We start from the raw sequence: 26,657 nt of genomic DNA on the forward strand, positions 1-26,657 counted from the left end.
AAGAAGGGAGACTTCCAATCCTAAAACATATTCAATGCAGAGACCGAGTCTGAACAGCAACAGCGAGTGCTGAACTCATTTATCTCTCAGAGCCCCACTCGCCATATAGAAGTTACCTCGCAGCAGCAACCACAGGCACAGCTCCCAGCTCCTTTAGCCAGCACTGAAAAAGGGTTTTATTGGGAGCACAAGAGCATCCACACCACCGCAGGAAGAAACACGAAAGCAGGCTGACACAAGCAGCCGCTGCAACGCTTGCAGTGGCTTCAGGCAGTCTGTATCAGCAGCTCATCAGTCTTCAGCTTCAGGCAGGAGGAGAAGCACTGGGCAGTGCCTGGCAGGGAGGATGAGTGGCCAAGGAGCTCTGGTGCAAACCTGCACTCGGAAATGACAGCGGTCACCACCAGTGCCTCCATCCAGGAACACCTGCAGCTTGTTTCCACGCACGATACCCATACACAACTCATAGCAAGAGCTATTGGAAAGCTTCCTCCCGTTCAAAAACGCAAATCTCTTGCTAAAGCCAACAGTGCCAGTCAGCTTATGAAATGTTTTTATACCACAACTGAAGAATGGCTTTTCTGCTGCGCTTGTTTGCGGTGACGTCACCGCCTCCAGATGACTGCAGGCACACAGCCTCTGCTGCTTTCATGCCCAGCTGCTCCGTTTAATCCCCGCTAAGACTGCTTTTCCTCTTCAAACTTCTTCAAGCATTGTGCTGGGAGACTTGTTTAAAACATATTCCTTACAAAGGCTCCTGGCAACTCTGAAATGAAAGTGGTTCTCAAGCCTTCCTACTGCCTGCAGAGGACAAATGGTTCAGCTGTCACAACTCAGCAGCGTGGAAAACGTTAACGAGTTGGACGAGAAGCCACAGAGCTCCCGCAGCCCCACACCAACTCCCCTCATCTTCATGCCCACAAGGTCTCCAACACGCTGTTCTGGACAGACCAAGTGTCACCAAGTCCTGCAGAGCAGCTCAGTTCTCCATGCCAGTAAGCTAGCACACAACGCAGAGCAAGCCTGCTCCCCTGAAAGCTTCCATACGGTCTCTTTACACTCCTCCTGCTGCTGAAAAACTCAGTTTGACAGAAAGCTGAACAAGAAACAAGTGAGAAATTTGCCTCCCAACGAAGCAGTAAGATTTCTTTTAAATCAGCTCTGACCACCACATTTCTGATTTATGTTTGACTCAGAGATCATTCCACCACTTAACAAAGCCTCTCCAAATATACTCTACTGATACAACTCCATCTTGATACGGCACTAGTCACGAAACAGACAGCGGATTCTGGTTTTATTTGCATTTCAAAGAGCTCCCTCGTGCTAGTGAAACAAAAATGCCTCTCTGACCACATCTAACTGCTGTTTAGGGAGACAAGGTGCTCTGTCCTGAACTCTGCCACAAGTCACTGCAGAAGCAGGCTGAACGCAGTGCTTTCCCTCCTCCAGCTCCTGAACAGGAAGAAAAAACAGGCTTCAGGTGTTCAGGGAAGGTGGAGCCGATGTCTGACACGGGAGCAGCCTCCCCTTCCAGCTTCAAACACATTCTTCCAGGTAGGAAGGTGATGTAGCACAATGAAAGCTCAGGCTGCTGATGCTCTGAGCAATAGCAAAGCTGGAACTGAACTAACTTACTGTTGGTAGCACCGTGGAGCCCAGCAGGCCTGGCAGGTTGGCAATGCCATGGCAGCACACATCCCCATCAGCCGCTCCGTGCCACTGCCGCACTGCCAGCAGCAGAAAGCAGTTCCCAGGAGGAGCACCCACCTCCCAGCAGCAGGCCTGGGCTCTAACACTGCACAACACCCTGGGGTCAGCTGGCCTGCTCCCAAGGGAAGTGACACGGGGCACAGTATGGAAAATTAATGATCAGGTTCAGTCTGCAGTCGCCAGTTCCAGCTCGGCACAGGACAATTTTGGGAGCAGCTTTCAGAAACCTGAGAACAGAAGTGCAAGGGAGGGATGAGACAAGTCCCCCGAATGACTTCAAGTTTGGGAAGAGCAGGGTTAACCAAAAGTCATTTAATAAAAGTCATTCCAGCTATACAAAACCCAGAAGTGAAGAAAAGCTCTGACAGGGGAGGCTCTTCCTCCTCTATGCTCTGCACCACTGAACATCAGATCTCTGGGGGAAAATAGGTGCAGCCAGCTTGGAGGAAGGCTTCTCCCCTCAGCAAAAGGAGAAACATTTGTGTGCACAAACCTTCACACCTTCCCTTAGAAAAGCCCTGTGGTCTCCAGCTACAAAAGTCATTTTCCTTTTACTGAAAACACACCACCCATATTACCCGTAAGAAAAATGATTGCAGCTTCTATTGTAATAAGGCATCAAATGGAGTTTTTCTGTAAGAAGTGAAATCACAACAGCTGAACAAGTGGGAGGGACTACAGTTAAGCTTAATTAAGCACCACTGTAATTACCTACAAACAGCAAAGCACCATAAAGCAGTGGGAAAAACCCAAGTGGTCTCACACCAACCCAACACAGACACCAAGGGCAGCCCCCCAGATGTGATCCTCAGCACAGGAACACCCCATGTGCTGTGTTCCCAGGCTGCTGCTCTGAGGCAGCTTAGTCCCAATAATAGTTTCCAAGGAAAAATACTTATTTATAATGGGAACTATTACATAAAAACGTCTCCATGTCATAAGCTCGGCCAGAAGGAAGCTTTCCTCCCAGCTTATCTGATTTTCTATTCATTTCAAATACCACGTTTCGGAAGGCCACTTCAGAGTTCAATTCACACTGCTAATTTTCTTTGGCAAAAACCCACATTATCTACAAACCTGGGCTGCAAACCCCATTACAGTAACGTGATACCCACACCCTGTTGCACAGCAACGGGATAACACGAGGATACGGAACATGCCCGTGTTCCTAACTAACAGCAGGTACCAGAGCTGCATGCAAGTCACGAGTACAGCTACATCTGGAAGGTGCACGGGTGGGATGCAGGATGCCAGGAGAAGGGGGAACACACACATTAAGAGTGCAGCTTGCCTGGGGCACTGTGCTGAGCCCCCAGCACTGCTGTTCTGCAGCTCTTCCCAAGGAGAGCACTGGGCACCAGCCCCTCTTCCAGTGGCACTATAAACAGAGGTCAACAGAAGACAGAAAGAAAACATTCTGGGAGTTTACAGCAAACGTTATCTTATTTTCACACAGGCTCTGCCCAAAATAGGTCCAACCCAACCTTTAGAGGTTGTGGGCAGTGCCTGAATTGCTCTTCTCTCAGCATTCCTGAGTGCTTCAGGGCTGGAACCCAGCAGCTCGCTGCCCGGAGCCTAACTCCTCACTTGTCCCAGGCAGGTACCCCTGAGCTCCTCCCTGAACTTGGCAAACATCAGGCCCAGATGTTTCTGACTAAAGGCTCTGGACTCAAACCAGCATTTTTTAACGAAACTTGGTCGCATGAGAAAACTTCCAACAAAACGTTGAGATCAAATACTGGAGTTATTTCAAAACAATGCAGCTCATGTAGCCAAAAGACACAGCTGATAATGCCCCCCACTTCGATGCCAGCCGGTTCATATTACGGTATCTGTTTTGAAGCACGTGATTTACTGCCTCATGCTACAGCGTTGGCCATAGCAGTGTTGGGACAGCCCTGTCTGCTTGCACCTCCATGCCCCCGACCAGCACAGTGACAATCACACAGGTCCTTAATGGGTTCCCTCCAGCCCAGCTCCAGCTTGCCAGGGCAGCAGGCACATCCTGGGGCAGCAAGGCCAAGTGTTTGAGCCACATACTGGCGAAGTAGCACAACCTTCACAGCACTGATCTTATTTGGGTTGGGTCGCACAGGGCCAAAATAAATTTCAACACACCAGGGATTCAAAAAGGTTATGCTAATGTGACTTACTGCACCTCAAACTCCAGCTTGCAAGGAAGTCATCTCATTATGCACAATAGTAATTACAGTACAATTCCTGTATCTGTTTTTAAGCGATCTCACGACGCTTTCAGATATTAACTTCAGCAGCTTAAAAGCATCCCGTGCCATGTTTATGTCACGTTAACCTCAATTATGTTTGACTGAAGCACGGTTCTGAGCAAGCAATTGTTGGCAGCGCTCAGCCCTGCTGTCATCCCAGTGCAGTGAGTTTATGCCCATTGTACAAGCAGACAGCTGAGGAGCTGATTTCAATGCTGGAGCATCACCAACTGCTACCTGCCACCTCCAGGCTGCACCCAGCGGCAGACTTTACAAATATCAAAGTAGCATTTAAGCACGCCACAAAGCCCCACTTCCTATTCAAACACAGCACAGCAGAGCTCCACCTGCACACACGCAGGCAGCAGAGCAACCAGCCCCAGCCTGCTGCCCACCCCCCACCACGCAGAGCACTGCAAGATGCCCTGCTTCGCTCCTGGGTCTGGGAGGTGCTGACTGCCACAGCAATGCTGTATGTTATGTTTATTTACTGCACGACAGATTAGCGAACCTGAGGCTGCCTGGCCAGCAAGGAACAGGTGGAGTTAGCTCAGCCACGCACCCAGCAGAAGCTTCAGAGATGTCGTACGTTCTGCTCTGCGTCCACGAGAACAGAGGGAAACAGCAAGTCCTTGCTTCAGGCAGGAGGAGAAGTGAGCTGGAATCACGGCTAGAGATAATGAGAATTACAGGAGGGTCTGCAAGAGAGAACTCACAAACCGACTCAGTGGTGACTAAATTAACTTCAAAGCGCTCTTTGGATTCCAGCAGGACAACGTGCCCAGAAACGTGGTTTTCCTGCACTCCCCTGTGTTGTAACCATTCAGGCTTTGACCCTGGAAGTTTTCTGGGAAACCTATTACGAGGCCATGCAGCATCCAGCAGCCCACTCACCAAATCACCGTGACGCAACAGCATATGGTTCCTCCCAAGCATGACTCCCTCTGAAGCCCAGCACTGCCCTCCCCCAGCAGTGCTGAGGCACGTGAGGACCGAGGGATGGCTGCTGCTTCCCACAGGGCCCCCAGCAACCCCGCTCTGAAAGGGAAGGGACACAGGAAGCTGTAAAGCCCAAGTCCTTCCAAATACAAAGTCTCAAGCTGCATTTCACTGCCACAACCAAGAACAATGGCTAAAAATGGTGTATATTTGCAAAGTGGTGCTTCACCGATTGAGACTAAAATGTTGCCCGGAGGTGGTGATCTACCATTGAAAGTGCTGAAGCAGAACATGCCGCAGACACATCCTGCTCACTGTGACCACACGCTCACAGAGAACAAGCTAGAGAGAGCCTGGGACCCAGGACCTATCATGCAGTTAAGCCCTCCCCTGATTCAGCCAAAACCAAGAGGGACGGCACTCAGGGAGAAGGGGCCAGACAGGTAACACCAAATCTACGCAGGTACAACGAGCAGAATTACACAGGAACTCCCACAGCGGCCTCCTGGGTCTCCCAGCACAGGCATCCTGCAGCAGCCAGCTCACTGCCTGCCTTTCTTTTCTCCAAGCAGAGCACAGGAGCTACGCCACGTGCTGCCCGCAGCACAGCACTCACCCACATAGCTGAGATGGATACGGGCTGGGGCTGTGCCTCCCCGCCAGGTGACAGTAACAGAGCAGAAAGCAGGCTAGGAAAATCAATCACCTCTCTGTAGTCTCAATCTGCGACTGAGAACAGAGGAAAAGCTAAATGAACGTGGAAAAAAATAACCATCAGAGCATCGAAATATCTACCATTACAGTCTTGTTTTCAAACAGCTCAAATCAAATGACTGAAGAAGCAGATGGGGGAAAAGAAGTCTCTTCTGCTACAGCTCAAGGTTTCTATCCCTGCTAGAGGTTTCCATAAGCCCTGCAACAAAATTAATGACAAGGCTTCGCAATTGAGATGGTTAAGATCACGACTCCTATCAAGAAACCCAGTGAGGTTTCACAAGAGTTAGGAACTCGCTTTTCCCCCGCAGCACTTTCCCCAGCACCCCCACGGCTGAACGAAGGCCGTACGGGTGAGGCAGGGGCTGACTAACGGTGGAAAAAATCCACATAACTGAGAAGACAAATGTTGAGCAGTGATTTTACAGCTCGGACTACTCGAGGAAAAAGGCGGCGTGTGCCAAGGGGCCAGAGCGGCTCACGGGGCGCGTTCAGCGCCGCGCTCCTTTCACTCTCCTCCAGGTTGTGCCTCGCTGCTCTGCTGCTGCGGGCGCTGCACCAAGCTTCAGAAGATGCTCAGAGGAAAAGGAGCATCTCCCGTTGCGACGCGTGTCTAGAGCGCCCTACAGGAGCGCACGCAGGCTGGGCAGCACGCCCGCTATCGAGGCCATTTGCTGCTCCCTGTTTTCAGCTGTTTAAAATGATGAAAAATGTGAACGACTCAGGCTCGAGGTTCCCGACTCGGACACTCGCTTCCAGATGAATGTTATAATAGAATATATTAAAGTTTCAGCCAAAACATCTCAGCCATTTCAGAACAATGCTCTTTTCCCCCATTAAGGCTCTCCAGTGGCCTCAGGAGCTGCAGTGCCCAAAGCCTTCCCATTAACATGAGTTAGAGGGAGATGGAAAAGGACGCAGACAGGGCGGCTTCAGAAGTGAGGATTAAGACATTCAGAAGGGGAGATTAAAGATCAGATCAATAAAAGCAGGAGAATGAGAAGTTTGAAGGAAGCTAAGCTGCAGAGAAGAAGAAAGACAAAGCTAGAGAACCACGGGCAGTGACAAGGTGAGCAGTGCACCTCCTGCTCCAACACACCCCAGCAATGCAACCAACAGCAATAACACCTCACCCCCACTCCTCCTGCCCACGACCCACCCCACTGCTTCTGCCCCAGACCACCCTCCCCAGCAGCTCATTTCCTGCTGCAGAAATCCTCTGCTCGTGTCTCAGCATGCACTTCCTCAAGCCAGGCTGTCCACACACTCCTGCTGGTCACACCTGTGTGCTTTAAGGCACGCCTTGCCTACCCTCCAGCTGCACCATGACCATTGATGAGCTCTGGGCAAGCTGCATGCTGCCCCTTCTCTGTGCCGAGCTTCCTAAAGGCAGGGCAAAGAGCACTACTCAGCCTGTGCAAGTTGTGAGCTGTGCTCCCCGAGCCCCTCTTCTAAGGACTAGCTGCTCATCTTGAATCAGCTTAATCCTCACACAAGTGTTAACCTTTGCTTGTAGCCAGCCTCATTTGTCAGGGAGGAATTCTAGTGTTACTCCCAGCGTAGCTGCAGCCCTCCCCATCTCTTGTGTTACACAGGAGTTGAGTAAGCACACCGTGAACTTCATCGTCTGTGTCTCCAGCAAAAATGCTGAGAACCAGAAAGATCAATGCAGCCCAGCTCAATTCAGCCTTCTAATCTAATTACGAATCATCAGCCCTTAATTTCTGAACATAATTACCCAATCAACTTCACGTCTACTGAAGATGACTCACTTGAGCCCATGCTGCTATGGACGGCTCACAAGAACGCCTTGCGAGACAGAATCAAAACCATTCTTAAACCAAAATGGCATTGACTTTTTCTTACTCACGAAGCTCTTCCATAGAATGAATTCAAACTCATCTGACACAGCTGATTCTTCACAAGGACTTCAGAGAGAGCCACAGCAGCTCCTGCACCCCACCACCCCTTACCAACAGCTTCATTTGTTGTACCAGAGCTCCCAGCAGTTGGGCTGCCAGAAACCCACCCCGGCAGAGCCCGAAAGGGAACACAGATGCTTACGCCTCATTCTTAACACCGCTGTCAGCAACTGTCCACGGAGCCCACAGGCAAGGCATCTCACACCTCTCACATGCTGCTCCGCATCAGCCAACACCGGCAAAATTACGCTGCTGCTCCCATCTGGCCGCTGACCCACGCTGGGAGGTGGATCCGTGCTGCACTTCCCAGGGGTTTGGATTTTTTTCTTTTTCCACTTTTCTTTTTAAAGATACCAGGAAGCTTTACACCTACGTAAACGCTGGAAACAGTGAAGCAGCAAAGCGATGCACTTAAGAGGTTAGGAAACGCTACAGATACTGCTGTTCTGTGTAGACATGCTTTCTGGATCCAATATAAACTTAACGTCATTACGCACATCCTCCACAGTCAGCAGGGCAGGGCTCGCTCCCTCAGCAGGTAAGGGATATTTTGTCTTACCCCCATCACGCAGCACAAGGCTGCATCCTTCACAGGCCATGCACTGCTCCAGCTCTGCATCTTCCTCCTTGGCCCTCCAGCCATGCCCCCCCCCCACAAAAACAAGCGCGCTCTGATTCTGACAGCTCCCTTGGGAGGTGAAACGCTACGATCCCCAGCTCAGAAGGAAAAAGTAAGAGAATTATTTGTTGTGGTTTATTCGGGGTGCTCAGTAGATGAGCTTATGAACCTCTGTGGAAAGAGTCAATGCAATATGCCAAGCCTCCTCCTCCTCCCCAGCACTGCTCACACCATTTCCCGTTCAGCTCCAGTGCCCAGAGCTCCTCAAACCAGACCCTACAACACACAGATGCACAGTGGGGGGAGCCTGAACAAAGCATGGTTAAGGAGACTTAACCAACATCACATGGCTACCAGGAAGGAGCCATAAGAAGAAACCATAGAAATAATTTTGCCACTACATATAGTTACTGCCAATCCGATCCAAGCTCAGATGAGATCAAGTCCTATGCACAAAATGAAGCACAACCTGCAGAAAACAGTGTGTGACTGCTTTAAGCCTGGAAACACACGCAAGGAGTGCCATCTAACCTCAGTTCTGGCATTCCCCGACTTCTGAGTGTTCACACTGAGACTGAGTATTTCCCTATTTAGATCACTGATGACAAAAAACAACATTTACCACGGGTGTTAATTTTTCCCCTAAGAAGGGTTAACTCCAACTAAGCAGCATGCAATAAAGACAGAACATTTCACCACTAAAACTGAAGTCATTTCTACTCCACACAATAAGCTCAGGGAGCGAAATAAAAATCTATCTGCATAGCATGAGGTCAGTCAAGCCACGGATGGTTATTTAACATCTAAATATTAAGAACAGATGCTTCTTTTTGGAGGTGTTTGAAGAACCTGGGAGCTGACGGTGCTCAGCGTTTCTTGAGGAAACCTTCACGGCCACACGGGAGGACTCGAGCCATCTCAGCTGAGCTGAGAGCACTGTACTCCAGGCAAGATGAGCGTTCTTTCACATTTAATCCTCAATCCTGTTATTTACAAGCTAATCCTAACAATGAGGTAATATATCCATAGCCCCATTGGTTTTAGCCTCATAACTCATCCACATGCCATACACAATACTAATTAGTTTGTATTAGAGCAAAATGTTCTTAATAAACAAACGTGAAACTATGTCATACTTCAGGGCTCCCTTTTGATGTTGACCATACAACAGCCATGTAAAAGATCCTTTAGAAGCACCCTGCTGTCTGCATACCAACCAGGCTGCACCAGAAGCAATGGACATGATGTTCAACGAGTCATCCTGGAGCCCTGCACTGAGCCCCAGCTGAGCAAGGCCTAAAACAAGCCCCCACCGCAGCAGGAATCCTGTCACCCCTCCCTGTGGCTGCACAGGAGTACTTCTCCAGGTGTATTCAGAGCAGCCTCCAGGCGGTGTGCTGGCCTCTGGATAACTGCTCCGTGTCCACATTCCCTAGAGCAGTACAAGGGTCTTTTCTTTGCAGCTCATCATTTATGAACATATATATGCCCTGACAAATTTTCAAGGGGCAGGAAGCAGAAGAATCCATCCCTGACGGCCGACCCCAGACGGGAAGCAGCGTGCTAAAAACGTTGAACGCTGTGAATTTAGCAAGCTATGTCACTGAGAGCAGTTATGTTCTCATGCAAGCGTGCCACAGTGAGAAAGCAACGTCTCTACCATGGTAAAACAAACTGTTCAGAATTTCTGGAAGTATTCTTCCAAAATTATTGCACTAGATCAGATGATTGCCTCATCAACAGGGCCACAGGACATTTGCACTATTTTCTTGGGTCTTTTTTTTCATGTAACAGATGAAAAGAATACAGAAAGTTTTCTGGGGCCAACATTGGAATTAACAATGGGAAAATTCTTTTGCTAATCCCCCCATCTCTCCCACTGCTAGCAGGCTCCCAAGGCTGGAAAAACACAATGTCTCCCAGCACCCTGCTTCTCATCGGTGCGCCGCGCTGTGCTCAGGATGCTGGGAAGGACCTGCAGCTTAGTGAAACCTCAAGGACAGAGCTCTAGGGAAAATCTGAGTTCAGAAGAACATGAGACTCCAATTAAAACCTGGAAGCCCTCGCAGTGCCCGAGGAGGCCCTGCTCTCCCCAGGCACACAGCGGCCTCCCCACACCGTCACAGCTCCGTGCCACGCCTGCCAGCCCACCAGCATGGGGCAAGCAGACACTGCTGAGTGCCCACCGTTTAATCATTTTGCAGTCATTTAACAAACACAAAAGAATTTACACGTATGGACTTCACTCCAGAAGCAAACTTTGCATACTGAATGCAGGCACCTCCGATGCTGCCTGCGCCCGCAGCATCCGCAGCTGCACAGCTACACCCACCGGCACAAGGGGGAAGCGCCCGACAGCGGGAGGTGAAAGGCACTTAGGTAGCTCTCTAAACTACAAGCTGCTTCCGAACAAGCTGTGCTCCACCAGAAGCTCGAGCTCTGAAGGCAGTGAGCTGGAGGCTCCGATCGCTTGCAGGAGGCAGCAGCGGCCGAAGCAGGTGGGCAGTCAGGCCTCTGCTGGGAAACCTGAGGCCGATAGAAAGACGTATTGATGCAGCACTTAATGAAGATGAACTTCCACTGCCTTCCCCCAAACAGACGATGCCATTATCACTCACCACTAAGAAGGCAAGAGGCTGTGAGCAAAGGGAAATTACAGGGCAGTTACTCTCGTCAGCCTGACAGTGTAATAGCGACGCGATGTTGGCAAAGCGCCGGAGAAAAGTCTGCAGACAATTAAGCACAGGGCACAAAATAAGATGGGCAAAGGGAAAGGAGCCCGTTGGGAAATACTGCTAGGGATTTCAGTTTTTCCAGCACGAAGCATACCACCATATCCCCTGTACCCACACAAAAAGGAAAAAGAATTGTGTGAAGTCAGAGAAAACCTGGAAGTCCAACTTGCCTTTTACCCCGAGCACTTGGGAAAGCTTTCCCTTTGAGAAACAGTCGCCTGCAGCTCAAAAAAGAGCTCACAGGAAAACACTGAGAATTTTGCTCCAGGCTTTGTAAATATCTGCAAGGCAAGAACGTCAAACAAAACCGGCATTATTTGCATTAGTTGTAGAAAGGAGGGACAAACGCATTCCCAATGTCAGAGATGTTTCAAGGCTTTGCTGCTACAGAAAGCTCAGTTTGGTCACGCAGTGCTGAGATGCTACAGTACACAAAACCTGCAGTCCCAGAAACATAAGGATGTGGGGAACTCCCCCTGCCCCCAAGAGAGGGAAATGGGACACAGATTCTGTATTTTCCTGATGAGAAACCAAGGTTTCACAGAGAATTGGTAAACACGCTCACGATTCCCACCTGTTTTTTATTTAGAGGAATAAAAGCAATTAATGTGACTTTTTAAACAACTGCTAATAGAAGAAACTTATGAAACTGAGATTTCTAATTGAAAGTGCCTTTACTCAGATGAGGCAGAGGACCAAAACATGACAAGAGCGCTAGGGGTAGCTCCTCCCAGCTGCTCAAACCATTTTCTAACAGCCTTAAGATTAACAAAGACACATTCAAGTTGTTTCTCATCCCTCCGATGCACAGATGCATGAGGAGTCCCCCCTGCTCATGGTCAGAACGGAGCTCCTGAGCAGCACTGACGTTATGCAGCTGTTAGAACGGATCCCCTCGCTCTGGGCAGGCACACAGAGCGAAAAAGAGCGGCCCAGGAGGAAGTCAATTTCAGCATATCATTTATTAGCAAGTAAAAGGACGTTTACCTTCTCAGTGGTTAAGTACAACACGACCCAAAGATAAACCATATGGCTCAAGTCTTTGTGCAAGGGAGACAACTGGCAGGGCTCCAAGGCTCTAATTGAACTATTACCATATTGTAAGAAAGGAAGAAGTCAGAAAGACTGGAGGATCTGCTCTCCTAGGGACAGCTGATGTCAGGCAGGCAATTCAGGCAGTAACAAAGCACTTTTATCAGGAGAGCAATTCCACCATTTGGATGCTGGCTCAGTTTAAAGAAAAAAAAGTGCTCTTCTATTTCAATATTGCACTTAATTTGATCCTACATTCAACCCACGAAACCTTCAAAATCCAAATCGTTTGGAGCAAACAATACGCTTCTCCTTTAATTGCTGGCTCAAGGTTTCCCATTTAGTCAACAACTACGGAGGCAAAGTAAGAACGTCCCAATGAAACCCAGAAACAAATAAAAGATTACCATTAAAAAAAAAGGGTCATTAGAACAGAATCACCAAAAAGTGCAGAAGATCCAACTACAAAACAGCTCTGTTCTGCACAATTGCCCATCTCCTCTTTCAAAGACAGCCTGCGTGAGCACGAGTGTTACACGTTTCATACACACACAGGTCGTGCAGGCAGACAAAACACAGCAGTGAGTCCACGAGTGGGCAGACTCTGTCAGAGCTGTCACAGAAACCTCCGCAGCGTTGTCCTGCTGGTTGTGGGGAAAAAGGAGCATACAAAGGCTGAAAGAAACCATACACAACCTTACACAAAGATGAGTGAAATGAGACTGTGTGGCTCTTGTTCTTACCGTTCTGCTCGTCCAGCTCATTCCCAATTTCCTGTCCCATTTGCTTCTGCCGGGATATGATTGAGGACAGAGCATCGAGTCCAGCATCTTGCTCTGCACCAGAAAATGCATCCAGTTAGGTGAGATAAACTGCCAGCGTGCTGGACTATGTGTGACAGAAGACACAGAAGCAAAGAGCAAGATCTGCTCTGTGCTTAAAGAGTTAAAACAGACTCAGAAAAGAACACCAACACAACAGGAAAATGAATCCTTATGGCAACGGCACTCCTAAAACAACGTGAATGATGGGTAATTAATTTGTCTGCTCTGGCTGGGACATGAGCTGAGGGTCCCAAAAAAACCCAAGAATTCAACCTCCAGCTGTTCCTCAATCATGAACGCGGGAGATTCCTGGCGCACACGCAAGGCCCTGATTAGCCCTTCTCCATTTTCCAAGAAACTTTGAACATGAATACAAGGCAAACAGGTGATGCAAGCTCCAAAGAATTCAAATAGATTTTTAAAGCTGCAAGAGGACACAGAGTGCATGCGAGGAGGGGACCGCAGCTCAACTGCGAAGAAGCCCTGAGAGTACACATGGTCACAGATAAGGTCCACTAACTGTTTTCAGCAGTTTCTCCCTGCCTGCCACAGGAAGCATTACTTGCTTCAATCAGCATGGAGATTAATTGGAAAAGCTGCTTTGAGAAGATGCTCCCAGTGATGAATACTGCAAGCACAACGCTGCTCCTGCTCAGACAGGAGACAGCTACTCAGTCTGACAGCCCCAGGTACCAGGGCTTCAGCACAGGTTATTGCACTGACTGTCTCAAGAGGGCTCTCAGAGTCTTAGCAATGCCTATAAAATAAAGACAGACTCTTCTACCTTCTATGATCCTCCGCTGCTGCTGCCTGATGTCATCGAAGCCAAGCCCCCTGGTTTCCTCAGACTCCTCCAGCAGCCACGGGTTGGTCACTCCTCGTTTGACACCTCCTGCCATTAGGCTAGACCTGAAAACAAGTTCAGGAAACAGGTTGCAACTTTAGATATAAAATTCACTCTGATTTGTGCATGCAAAGCTGGCAGAGATGGAGCTGTCCATATTCATCACGTCCCATGCAGTCCTCTGCAAACGTTAAGAATCCAGTTCTCTCTGGTAATGCTCTGCAAGGTCCATCCCACTGCCTAAAAGCAGCAAAGCAGGGAGAATATTTGGCATTGAACAATTAAGCTATGCATGAAACACGCCATACTTCTGTGATACATTCAGCATTCAGACCTGTTACAAAGAACGTTTGGGTAAATACACACAGCCCTCGTGTCTTTGCTGTGACCGAATCACAAATCACAGTCACACAGTCCCACTCCTGCTCTGCCATGAACGCGAAGCAGCCACACACATATTGCCCTGGAAAAAAGCCATCAAGTTTCAGGTTTTCTTTGAAAATAATTACGACTTGAGGCTGCTCACTCGATGGACACAGCGCTGCTTACAACAAAACAAGCCTGCTGTGGGCAGGGAACGTACATTCAAGTTGTAAAGTGAAATGCCACTGCAATATCTTCTTTCAGTACCAGATTTCTGGTTTCCTCCTTTTGGCTTCTCAAAGGTTTCTGGTATGAAATAAGTACCATGTGACAGCCTGCAGGACATTCAGGCCCAAGCTGCTGGGGCAGGGGACACAGAGGATGCCGGATCCTCAACCACAGCTCAGCTGTAGGAGTTTCTCAGCTGTTATTCCCATTTTACCTTTGCCCTTTTCTTCCCCAAACCACACTCATGAACAAAATGAGGACGAGGCCTTTTTAGTACCTCTCAGAAAGCCCCCAAAACATTTCATTACATTAAGACCTACCGAGTCCCTCCTCTGCAACATAAACTGAAACGCTCCACGGCACAAACACAAGCCCCGTGCTTTGGGTAGTGATGCAGAAGCATCAATGGAAGCGGCTGTACGACAGAAGGAGGACTGAGCACTTGGAGCAGTGATGAAGCAGGCCAGGAGATGGGTGAGGAGCTGCGGAGCGCGGGAGACATCTCCTGGCCACACGATGAACCAGCAGTGCTGGAAGGATGCCTGCCCACCGCGTGAACTTCGGGCTGCCCGTGAACCACACATCTGTGTGCAGAAGGAGCTGGGTTCTGCAGCTCTTGGTGCCTCCCTTAAAGTCTCCGTGTATTCACCAAGCTGGGGGATCTGCTTTAATTAAATAAAGACAACCCTGCAATGCTGTTTTACACATTAGTGAGACCTCTTTGTTGCCCGGGAGGTTTAAATTCTCTCCTGTATTCCCCAGTGTCACAGCCATGCCCCCAGGCTCGCAGCACAATGCATCTGAAGACAAAGATCATTAAAGCAGCTCAATTAGCAAGCACACAAAACCCAGCACTAACAGCATCTGACAAAACTGCTTCAATAAAGCAAAAGGAACACGAAGCTCCCTGCTTGCTAGGCAGAACACAACTATTTCTGCCTGTTAAAAAAGCCAAGGCAAGCAAATGTAACGTAATTTGTGCTGCTCTCTCTCCCCCCCGGATAATCCGCCCCATTCCTGGAGGTTGGGTCATGACAACAGGTCCACTCGTTACAATAATCCTTCTGACATGTTTGGTAACTACCTTCCCACACAACACAGCCCGACTTCCTACTTCCTCTGATCTTAGCACGCTTCGCTTTGGCGGTGTGAAGATTAAAGCTTATCCAATTAGCCACCCACGGCCTCCGCCAAGTTAATCACGTAAATCTTTGAAACCATCACAGAGCAGTGGAGTGTGTGGATAGCTTTTGATTATAGGAGCAGATTTAACTAATTACGAGGCTTAGCAGTGTGCCCAAGTATAAAAGATGATGGGGTTTAAAATCGGGGAGCTATGTCCTTGACTAACGAGGGAGGGCTTATCTTTCTGAAGGCATTGTTCCCCTGATAATTCTCATACAACTTCCCGAGTAACTTAGATTAGCCACCCAACGCTTACTTGAGAGCAAGGCCACACATCAAGGCTTACGGCTTTACGATCAGCAAGACTGCACCTGGAACAAAACCTGGGTCTCATGACCATTAGTTGCATGACCACTCGGCCATCCCCTAGCGATACGGTCATACCGTAGGGTCTCTTGGAAGTGCCCACAGCACCTCAGCTCTGCTCCACAGGTCAACATCCACAGCCACAGCCAACGCCAGGGCATTCTCTCACTTACGGTTTAATTGCTCACATAGGTGAAGGTGAATTTTGGGAAGCTCCAGGCTGGTAAATGAAACAAGAATTATTTTAACACGTAAAAGCTGTCTGTTGGCCCCAAAATGGGAGAACTACGCATCGAGACGGAGCAGCCGAGTCCCCACAGCCCAGCTGCACTCCTTAGGAATAAGAGGAGTATGACTGTAATTGGTCAGGGCTCCGTCAGCCCGTGGCAAAACCCCACAACAACAATGCTGGTTGAGAACAACCTTGGGCAGGAAACTTCAGGTCGTCTGAGCAAACTCATGAGGCACCATGTAAAGCACACAGCTCAGCTTCGCACATCACCCTCCTCCTGACATTCTTCCCTCAAGGCCAACGAGCACTAAGCACTAAGAGGCACGCAGGCACAACCCCAAGCATGTGCCTAAAGTGGTGGGCACTGTACCTTCCTGCTGCTTGCTATTCCTAACAGATCCAAGTGCATATATCTTTCCCAGAACCATGGCCCTGACCTTATCAAGGTCATTAGAAAATGCTCTCCAAGAAGAGAGATACAACCTGCCCTTCAAGCACAGAGTGAACCAAGGAGAGCTCAGCACCTGCAAACAGCAAACTGAGGAGAGCTCAGCATCTGACTGGTCCTTCTTACATTTCCAGCAGGCAAAGTGATGCTCCATCCTGCAGCGAGCTGAATGGGTGCTGGGCAGTGCTGTGCCTGCTCGACCCACAGGGTGCTTCCAGGGACATGCAGCACCAAGGGACAGGACCTCTGTACAGGACAAGGAGGACACCAGGACAATCACATCTCGTGTATTGTGGTTACACGGATGAGGATGCATTAATCCAAGAAAACCCTATCCCAGCCCCTAGATTTGATGTTATGACTTAAGAATGGGTTTCTCAATTGACAGCTTCCTCCTTTCACCTCAGAAGTTTGACTTTTTTCACCTGCAGTTTTCAAGATGCCTGGAAAGTGGATGTCTCTTACTCCCTTTTTCCATTTCTCCCCTTCAAATGCATGAAATCACGGTTCGTTGAAGTCTCCCTTTTAGCAACCCGCATAGATGCCTTTCCAAGGCAAACAGAGGGGAGAAGACACTGAAATCGCCAATTATAGAACATTTAAGTAACCCGACACAGGCAGAGTCACATAAACAGCATAATCTTTCCCCTGGAAAATTCCAGTTGCATCTTAATTAAGGCCGACAACGCCGGAAGGTAAACTACTGTTATACCAAAGTAACGTAGTGTCCTGCCCTGTGTTCCAGCCCAAGTTGTCAGTTAGGATAAATACCAAGAGCATTAAGGCCACTGTACTTCACAATCAGAAATAGCTTTACAGCAGTTTTCAAAGGATGTAAAACTCACTGAATGGTGACCAAATATAAACGAAGATTAATTCTAGCGAAACCTTCACAATTACAGCCGTGGGGACAATAAATATGTGATCAGTGGTGCAAGAAGGTTAATGAAAGGAACGACTGCTGGAAAGGAAAAGACTTCTGAAAATGCGTGCTGTCACATCAGAGATGGATTAGATACGGAAAGCCAGTACAAAAGCAGAGAAAAGTGTCACTGCTAGAAATTAATCAAACAATGCGTGCTGATTTTTCTAATGTGGTGGGCAAAGCTGACTTTGAGACTTCAGACATACTGAAGAATGGCCTTTCCAACCTACTAAACCCACAGCAGGTTGCTCTGCAAGCCTCGCAGCAGCTTAACCCCACCAAGCAGCGCTGTCTTCTGGCCCCAGGAGCAGGTAGGAAAGGAAGGAGCACATCTCTGCACGCCCTACACGCACCCGCTTCCAAGTAAGAAAGGCTGGAGCAGGCACTGCCTGCACCTCTGCCTGTGCCACAGAAAGCAAGAGCTACAAGGGAGGGTGTGCAAGGGGTGCGAGTTCAGCAGCCAGCGAGGAGCTGGCAGACTTCTGTCCCCTTCTCATTACAGTACTATTAAACTTTAAGCCTTGCAACACAAGAAAATAAGCACTGTCTCTGATGTTATCTTCTGCTGGAAACTACTGGTTTCCCAGATCATTTCTAATGGAGCATGAAATTATTATGGGATTTTGATACTTTCCTCCTGTCAGTCCAGTACCCCATGGCAGGGCAGCTGCAGGCCCAGGCTCAGGCAGCTGTTTCAGGCACAATTCCCTAAGAAGCACATATGCTTTTAAACATAACGCTCACAAACGGCCTGGCCACGCACAGCCTAGGCCCAACTCATTGAACTGATGGAAATACAGCAAGCACTGCAAAGTCAGACTGCAGCTCTGCTTCTGTCCTGTGCTGCTCTGAAGGACAGAACATCACCTGAATTCACAACAGGAAGCTTAGGGAGATAGCAAAGCATAGCTGTGTGTGCTGGAGTCTATCCAGAACAGCAGCACACAGCAGTCACGTACACAGTTAGGGCAACGGCAAGCCACGCTTCCTCTTTTTAATTTTCTTTTTTTTTTAATAGAGGGGCATTTCGTTTGGTTTTTTTTTTTCATGAGTGCCAGCTCATGGCTAACAGAGATCAAAGCACAGGAAACAGTCAGGAGTCAGGAGGATGCTTCTGAAGTCATCCCTAACACACATCACTTCAGTTCTGACATACAGAGCCCTAGCACAGCAGCCTGCAGAGGAAGAGGGAAACGACAGCTTCATTTGGTTGCCTCTAGCCCAGCTACCACCTAAGGAAGCAGGATTATTAATTGCCACCAATTCTCTCCTCCCCTTCCACCAGCAACTAACTCAGTGGTCAACTCAAACACATTTCTGAGGAAAAAGGAACCTCAAAAAAAATCAGCTTGTGCCCACGGGGAGGCAAGAACACAACCAAGGTGAGCACAGAACAGCTGCAGGCTGAACCCAGGGTACACCTCCTCACCAATGGGGATGGCACTGAAAACACAGGACAGAAAGAGGAACAAGGAGGAGGAGGCTGGGAGATGCTACCTGAAGTGTGAAAGGATCTTTAACGAGTCTGGAGACGTCTCCCTGCTATGCTGCTCAGCAAGCAAGCACGTCTTGGTATTTCAGGGAGGTGCATAAGCTCTTAGATGTACATTAGCTGCAAGGAGCTCCTTAGCGAGGCAGGCATGCTGGTGCACAGACTGTAGCTCCCAAGGACTCAGCAGTACAGAAGTAAACGGGGTTGGACTCAGTGATTTCTAGAAGTCCCTTCCAACCCCTACAATTCTGGGACTCTGTGAAAGCTCTCCCTTTCCCCTCCCAGTCAGAGAACGATGACCAGGGATGGATATTAAAGATGACAACCATGGGCCATAACTGTATTTTCTCCATCCATGAATAAGCTCACACAAGGTATGAAAATAACTCAGACTGCCCTTTCTGCTCAAAGACACTGCTCGCTGACACTCAGAAGTCGAAGCCCTATCGTGACTGCTTTCCTTCCAGCAGTTCACCACAGCCCACAGGTGGTGGCACCCATCAGTCACCCTGTGACTGCTTCTGCCAGCTCACGGGTAGCTATCATCTCCTCCAAGCAACTCTCCATTCCCTTGTTCCCCGAAGCTCTGGAAAACAGTAATGGCATTGTCTTTAAAACAAAACATGCATGACTTCTAAGGCGCACTTGGATACGTGCAGAGGTAAATTAGTTCTACAGATGCACTTAGCATCCTGTCCACACAACCCCAAAGCACAAGTTACGCCGCTCACGAAGGCAGAACAGTTGTACCTTATCACATCTGGCTCTGTGTCCTCGTCCTTGTAAGATGCCTGAAGTTGCTTCTGCCGTGTGAGAAGGTCATCCACCAAGTTCTGCCTCCTGTCTCCCTCCAGCTGGGTGCTGATGGACTTGGTTAAGGAGCACGTTTCAGAACACGGAAAACCTTAAACTTGAGTATAAAATCAAATCTGCTGTATGTTCTTAAAACAAATCAGATCTCCTGATCAGGAAGGTAACAGGAGCAACTGTAAGAAAAGGCTGTAACGCCTAAAGAAGAATAGGCCACGTCCCTCAGTGACACCTACTTTCATCCAAAACAATTCTCCAACATGCATAAACTTCAAAGACAAAGATTCATGAAGTGACTGCAGAGGGATCTCCTGGTGATCACCTCAATGCAATTAGTAAAACCGAGAGGCTCTTTACTGCCAAGTTAGCATAGGCATCACGAATTCTACCACCAGCACAATTCAGGCTCCAACAACAGAGCTCTGAGATCAGCAGGGCACAGCACACCACATTTGCCAGGAGATGAGGCTCATACACAGCCTAGGTGAGCAGCTCCCCACCAAGTCATCAGCAAAGCACCAACACTTTTCTTCAAGCAGCTGCTTCCATTTGCAGTTCATCAGTGGGACACCCTGAGAGCCACTGGGAGAGAAGGAAAACAATTTCTGCAGTGTGCCTGAAACAGAAGATGCCCAAAGCTCTGCAGTTTTGACAGGTGACATGCTTCTTTTAATTCACCTTAGGGACATGCCAAAGGACTGCCAATTGTCCCCCAAGCACTGCTGCATAGATGATGCACAAGCCGTGCTGATTTCTGTACGCTTTCTGCCACAGCAGCAGCATTTGCTCTGCAGCACTTCCTTGATGTGAAAGTTTTACCCAGGACCATGAGCCCAGCATTCAGTGGACTCACACTTTGAAAGGATTTCTTCTACAGTAAGCCTGAAATTAAACATCCATTCGTTCAATCACTGGACACACCTCTGGGGGGATGGATGTGCTTCCCAGTTCCTACACCTCAACACGTAACAGGAAAGCGAATCCAAGCCAGGCCACAGGGCAGCACTCCTATAAAAGCCTGGGACTTCTCAGACATATTTTAAAGCATATCAACCATGTTCTGCAGCTGCTCTGCTCCTTCTGCAAGTTGGAGCTGGCACTTCACTGCCCACAGGCTTCACCCCTCAAGGACTAAGGCCAGCCAGCACCAAAGCCAAGAGAAAATAACAGAGGAGTGGGTTTTCTGCTTATGAGCGAGCTGTGCCATGGGCAGCTGCCTGAGATGACTCAGAGCAACCAAGCCAGCCTCGTGCCCACTACACCAGAGGTGCCCAGGCTCTCAATTCTTCCCATAACACAGCTGCAATAAAAGTATTACCCATCACCACTGACAAAATTCTAGTGAAAAAAATCTTCTTAAAATTAAACAACAGCAACAAAAAAAAGAGCATCCTTGCAATTACAGCAACATGGCAAGAGCGATGAGATGGTGTTCGTGCAGATACATCTGGTGCGTGGACACAGCCCGGAGCAGGGAGTCCTTCAGCTGATTAATCTTCTCTTTGAGATTCTGCAGTGATGACCTGATAATCACATTCAGCTGCAGGGAAAGAAAGAGATTCCTTGTCCAAATTGTATTTGCATAACATTAAATGCTATTGCATGCAGGTAACAGTGCACTGAGCTACAGCTAAGCTGCTGGCAAGGACTCTGCACTCAACCAGCCTGCCTCACAGCCCCAAAGGGAACAACACAGTTAATTCTTCTGGATTGCTCACAACACGAGATAAGCAGTACTAGTTTCACAAACACTATTCTAATGCATTGATGCTGTTTAATATGGAGAGCTTTCTTTCAAGTCTTTGTAAATAGATTCCTTTATATGGGCAAAGTATTTCAGCACATTTTAATATTTTCCAGCTCATTTTCCAGTCCTTTCCTCTGATCTCCAACACAAACAAAGGCGCCAGCTCCCGCTGCCACTGGGTTTCTTTCCCAGCTCCAACAAGGGAGGGAAGCTGACTGCAGGTTCAGACATTCCCTCCACTGAGCTATTCCAGACTTTGAGGACCCCACAGCCATTCAGCTTCCCCCAGTGCCAGCTCTCAGCACCATCCACGACACCTGGCTGCTTTTGCCCACGGTTCGGGTGCATCTGTTCCTACTAGAAGTGCAGTTAAGCTGTTTGCATTTTTCCCTGCTCTGAGCTAGCTGAGATTCACAGTAACTCTCCTCCTCCTTCCTCCACTCCTTCCCAAATTAATCCCGCATTGTTCTGGGCACTTTTCCTCCTTAAATGCTGTTTCTTTTAATTCTAGTTACCTAGAATGTCCTAGGAAAGAACACTGCAATTGCAACTAGCTATGCAAGCCACCCGTATAAAGCCAAGACAACAGTCCTGCAGTGGGTTACAACAATCAGATCCCAGAGCACTGTGCAGCGCTGTGGTGGCAGAGCAGTGGAGCACAGCCACATTGGTGCAGTTTGAACGTGAGTTTTGCAGCTCTCAAACACATCCAGGTACTAATACAGCATTCCCACAGCCACAGTGGGACAGAAGTGCTTTGAGGAAATTCAGTGCACAGCGTACCCTCTCGCTCTGCAATATGGTAATGAAATATCTTTTCATTTCACATCTCCGTTTCCTACACTCATACCCAGATGGAGAAGGCTGCATTTAATCAGAACAGCAAAGTAACAAAGGCATATACATCCCAGAATATCACCCAGCACATGGACTGCTGCTACTCTGGCCAGGAACCACGCTGTGATAACAAGATTCCACTTCCATTAATAAAAAAAAAAAAAGAAAGTTTGAAGATCAGCTCAATAGAGCAGAGCTCACGGACTGTAAGTGCTGCCTTGAAACCGTTCCCTACAGGTCTCTCTTCCCCCTTTCAATTTTATGTTCCCTGTTTACTTAGCAGTCAGCAGTGGGGTTATTTTTAGCCATACTAATGGCAAAACAACACGAAAATAAGACTGGTCACGTTCTCCCTTCCAGGCAAACACTGCACACCGTTTCCCGCTGTAAAGCGCTCTGGTGTTGTGGCACACAGCTCTGCTCAGCCGTGGATGTGTCGACACACATCTCTGTTATGCAAACAACTCCTCACTGGGGGACACTTGTTTGCAGTTGAACCAAACACCGCCAAATATCCACCTTTAACTGCTAACAGGTTGCATGAAACTGCACTCGGAAAACACCGGGCACGGAAGAAATGACGCTGTGAAGAAGTAAGCAGAGCGTGCAGTGTTTCCACAACACTTAACCTGGGGCAGCTGCGGAACCAGAAGGGCTTCAAGCAGCACCAACACCACCAACACGATGCAAACTAAAGAACGCCGTCCTCTATAAACACAGCACCATTAAGGGGCAGTCTTGCTGCCAGCCTCCTCCTGCTCCAACAGAGCGGCTCAAAGGCAGAAACGCCTGTCTTTGTAAGGCACAGCTCAATCGCTGCCGTCAGACACCACTCCCTTTCAGTCCCGCAGCTGGAGAAAGCACTCCAAACCTCCTTTTTGCCACTGATCATTGCGCAAAGCCCACACAGCGTTCCCCAGCGCGGCTTCAAAGAAAGCACTTCAAAAACACAACTTTGTTACAGCAGCTGGCAGCAAAGAGCCCGGCGTCCCATTACTGCTACACCACACAGAAAGGCCCCCATGGCGAGCCGGGCCCCCCGCCGTACCTTGGCCGAGCTCTCCCCGCTCCGCCGGTGCCGGCTGCGCTCCTGGATCCGCTCGGCCACCTCCTGGGCCAGCTGGCAGGCGGCGTCGTACTGCGAGAGCCTGAGGGATGGGAGGGGAAGGGGCACTGCGTCAGCGCGGCGGGGTCCAGCCCGGAGCCGCGAGCCCACGAGCCCACGAGCCCGAGCGCGAGCCCACGAGCGCGAGCCCACGAGCCCCTTACCCGTCCCGGCCGGCGCGAGCCCACGAGCCCCCTACCCGTCCCGGCCGGCGCGAGCCCACGAGCCCCCTACCCGTCCCGGCCGGCGCGAGCCCACGAGCCCCCTACCCGTCCCGGCCGGCGCGAGCCCACGAGCCCCCTACCCGTCCCGGCCGGCGCGAGCCCACGAGCCCCCTACCCGTCCCGGCCGGCGCGAGCCCACGAGCCCCCTACCCGTCCCGGCCGGCGCGAGCCCACGAGCCCCCTACCCGTCCCGGCCGGCGCGAGCCCACGAGCCCCCTACCCGTCCCGGCCGGCGCGAGCCCACGAGCCCCCTACCCGTCCCGGCCGGCGCGAGCCCCGAGCCCCCTACCCGTCCCGGCCGGCCCTCACCAGGGGTCCGGAGCCATCGCCGCCGCCCGGAAGTGCCCGCTTCCCCTTTTCACATCACGTGACTACAGCGAGCACCGAGGGTCAATCCCCGCCGCCGCGAGCGGCCCGTGAAAGGGGGTGGGGTGCGGGCTGGGGTTGCGCGCAGGCGCACAACGCAGTGCTGTGGAGGGGTGCGGTGGTGCGTGGGGCACAGGGCAGAAGTGCGGGGTGTAAAGGTGCCCGGGTGCCCGGTGTGGGGTACAGAGGTGCAGTGGTGTGGGGTGCAGGTGGGGGTGTTGCAGAAGGCGCAGAGGTGCACGGTGTAAGGCCCGCAGGTGTAAGGGCGCACGGCTTAGAGCTGTGTGGCACACGGTGCAGCGTGCACGGAGCAAGGCTGCGGATGTGCGCAGGGACACGGTGCAGAAGTGCACCGTGCAGAGCTGCAGGGTGCGTGCTGCACAGCTACGGCCATTCCCAGCCCTGGCAGTAAGAGGGCTGCGTGTCACCCACTAAAGTTGTCAGGGTACCAACCCCCATCCCCTGGAATGGGACCCCCGTGGATGCTGACAGCACGTGGACATAGCCATTGCCGTGGTGTTACTACAGCCCTGGGATAAAGGGCAGTGCAGGGTGCCCTGTGCACGGGAATGGCAGTAGGGAACGGCCAGGACAGAAGCAGAGGAGGGGTGAAGACATCCCAGTGTGTCCCTGTGCTGTGTGGCAGGGCAGTGGGGAGGACTGGGGCAGTGGCACTGGCTTAGGGAAGAGGCCGCGTGCTTCTTCCCCATCTCCCAGGGGCAGCAATTTGCTGTCATTGAATTCTACTCCAAAGAAAAGTCCCCAGCAGTGGGCAGGGCGTGGTGCTGGGAAGCCGTGATGCTGCCGTGTTGACGCTGTCAATATTTGGGCTGCAGATGGCTCCTGAGGGCCCTGCAGTAAAACCAGCAGCTCTGGGATGTACAGCAGCCCTCTGCCAACGCACGTGGGCACTGGGGCTGTGTCCCCTTTGCCACAATCTCTGACGCACATCACCACCGTTATGAGCAGGTGCCCTAAAGTTAGTGACGGTACCACAGTGATGTTTTATTGGCCTTGTTATATGGGGTTATTGCTGCATTCAGCCCACTGTGACACACCTCACATCGCTGCCATGGACCCAGCAGGTGCTTCTGCATGCAACCCCCACCCCATCCTGACCCCCAGCACCAGGCTGGCAGTGCCTGGGTGCAGGCAGCTGCATCAAACATTGATGCCCCAGCTGCACGGCTCAGCCGGAGGCAGCACAGCTTGCTCACTACATATTTAATCTTTTCTCCATTAAAAAAGCATGGAACAGTGAGCCACGTCACACGGTGCCTTAACTCGCTCCCATCTCACATCCTGAAGGAAGGACATGCTATGCCTCCAAAGAATCCTCCTGTTAAGTGTTGCCTGAACCACAGATCTGTCCCGAGTGCTCCCTTCAGCTGCAGCAGGGCTCCTCATTGAACTCAGCTCTTAGGCCCAACACAGTTTGTAATGCTGCAAAGCACTCTGAGGCAAAATCAACCAGCAGCAACAGTTTCAAATGGGACGGGCTGGGAATGAAGTACAGAAACATGCCTGGAACTGTGCTATTTGGGGCTCCACAGAGCTGGGAGGTCTGGCAGGGGATGCTTCAGTGCCCTTTACCACCCCTTCACCATTCTTCACCCAGGTTGGTGAGGCCCCGACACTGCTGCCCAAAGCTGTGGTGCCCCATCAGTGGATGGGCAGCCTGAGCTGGGGGACAGCCAGCCCACGGGAGATGTGGGGCTATGAGTTCCCTCCCAACCCAACTATGCCGTGGGTCTCTGGTTTTTGCTTTGTCCTCAGCTGCCCCCAGTACTTCCACCCACTTTCGCTCCCCAGCACTACATGTGGCAATGCCCAGCCAAGTGCAGCTCTGCCAGAAGGGCATCGTTTTGTCCCCTCTCTGCAGCTGGCTCCCAGCCCTCACTGCTCACATGCTCTGACTCCTCACTCCCCGGGACCCGCACCATCCAGCAGGAAGCGGTTCCCAAACCATTACCGTGTTTATGCTTCTTCCGCTCAAGGACGGTCCTCCCTCGCCCCCTCACCCCCACCCTACCCGGGAATGAACGTGAAATAAAGGTTATCCTTGGGGAGAAAAACAAAGCACGAGGCTCAACGGCCGTGTTGCTGTTTTGATGCCTATCTCATCCCCTCCTCAGCCCCAGCGCAGCGCAGGGCACAAAGGGGTGACCGGGGCACGGGAGCTGCTCCACCCCTCATGCTATTTACACCAAACACGTGCCCTGCACACAGAAGGTGCATTAAAAGCCGGGCAGCAGCTGCAGTGGGGCAGCAGCACTGGGGCTGTGTGTAGTGTGTGCATGCTGCAGGTGGGGCTCGGCCTGCCCTGTGCCCCCGAAGGGGCGGCCACAGCTTTCCCTACGGAGCAGGATGGGGATGATGGGGACAGCGATGGCACCAGCACTGCGCCAGGTGGGTGAGCACCACAGTGAGGATGGGCCCTGGGCTGGGGATGGGACAATGCCTGCAGCTGGGTGGGCTTAGAAGCGTGGCTGTGCTGGGTGCCCCTGTGTGACTCCCTGTGTTTCCAGCCTGGCTGCTCAGAGCAGGGTGAGATGCCCTGCAGAGCTGAGCCAGCAGTGCTGGCTGGGCTGCACCTGAGCACGAGCTGAACTGAGCCAGCGCAGTGTGAGCAGACCCAGACCCAACCACCTGTGGCCCTGCTGTCCCCGTGTGTCCCCCTGGGGTCAGGATAGAGAGGTTTGTCTCTGCAAATCCACAGGAGGGAGCTGAGTCTCTCTGCTCTCTCCTGGCTGAGTGCATCTAACATGATATACAGAGCATTAAAGTGTGTGCTACTTAGCTGTGTCCTGCTGGCTATTAGC

At 50.6% G+C, this 26,657-nt stretch overlaps 1 protein-coding gene across 1 annotated transcript in view; it reads right to left on the minus strand.

Moving 5' to 3' along the window:
- STX8 (syntaxin 8) overlaps positions 1 to 23,835 on the minus strand; it is a 64,456-nt gene extending 40,621 nt beyond the window's left edge. Inside the window, exons 1-6 of the mRNA XM_065735128.1 lie at positions 23,779 to 23,835; positions 23,189 to 23,288; positions 21,002 to 21,096; positions 19,497 to 19,607; positions 13,508 to 13,632; positions 12,643 to 12,735 (exon numbers count right to left, since the gene is read on the minus strand). Coding sequence (XP_065591200.1) covers positions 12,643 to 12,735; positions 13,508 to 13,632; positions 19,497 to 19,607; positions 21,002 to 21,096; positions 23,189 to 23,288; positions 23,779 to 23,795 — 541 coding nt within the window. The 5' untranslated portion in view covers positions 23,796 to 23,835. The remainder of the gene's footprint in view (positions 1 to 12,642; positions 12,736 to 13,507; positions 13,633 to 19,496; positions 19,608 to 21,001; positions 21,097 to 23,188; positions 23,289 to 23,778) is intronic.
- Positions 23,836 to 26,657: the final 2,822 nt, after the last annotated feature.

The sequence above is a fragment of the Cyrtonyx montezumae genome, unplaced genomic scaffold, assembly GCF_038088225.1.
Source record: "Cyrtonyx montezumae isolate F1298 unplaced genomic scaffold, pur_monq_1.0 scaffold_19, whole genome shotgun sequence".
NCBI classification, from domain to species: Eukaryota; Metazoa; Chordata; class Aves; order Galliformes; family Odontophoridae; genus Cyrtonyx; species Cyrtonyx montezumae.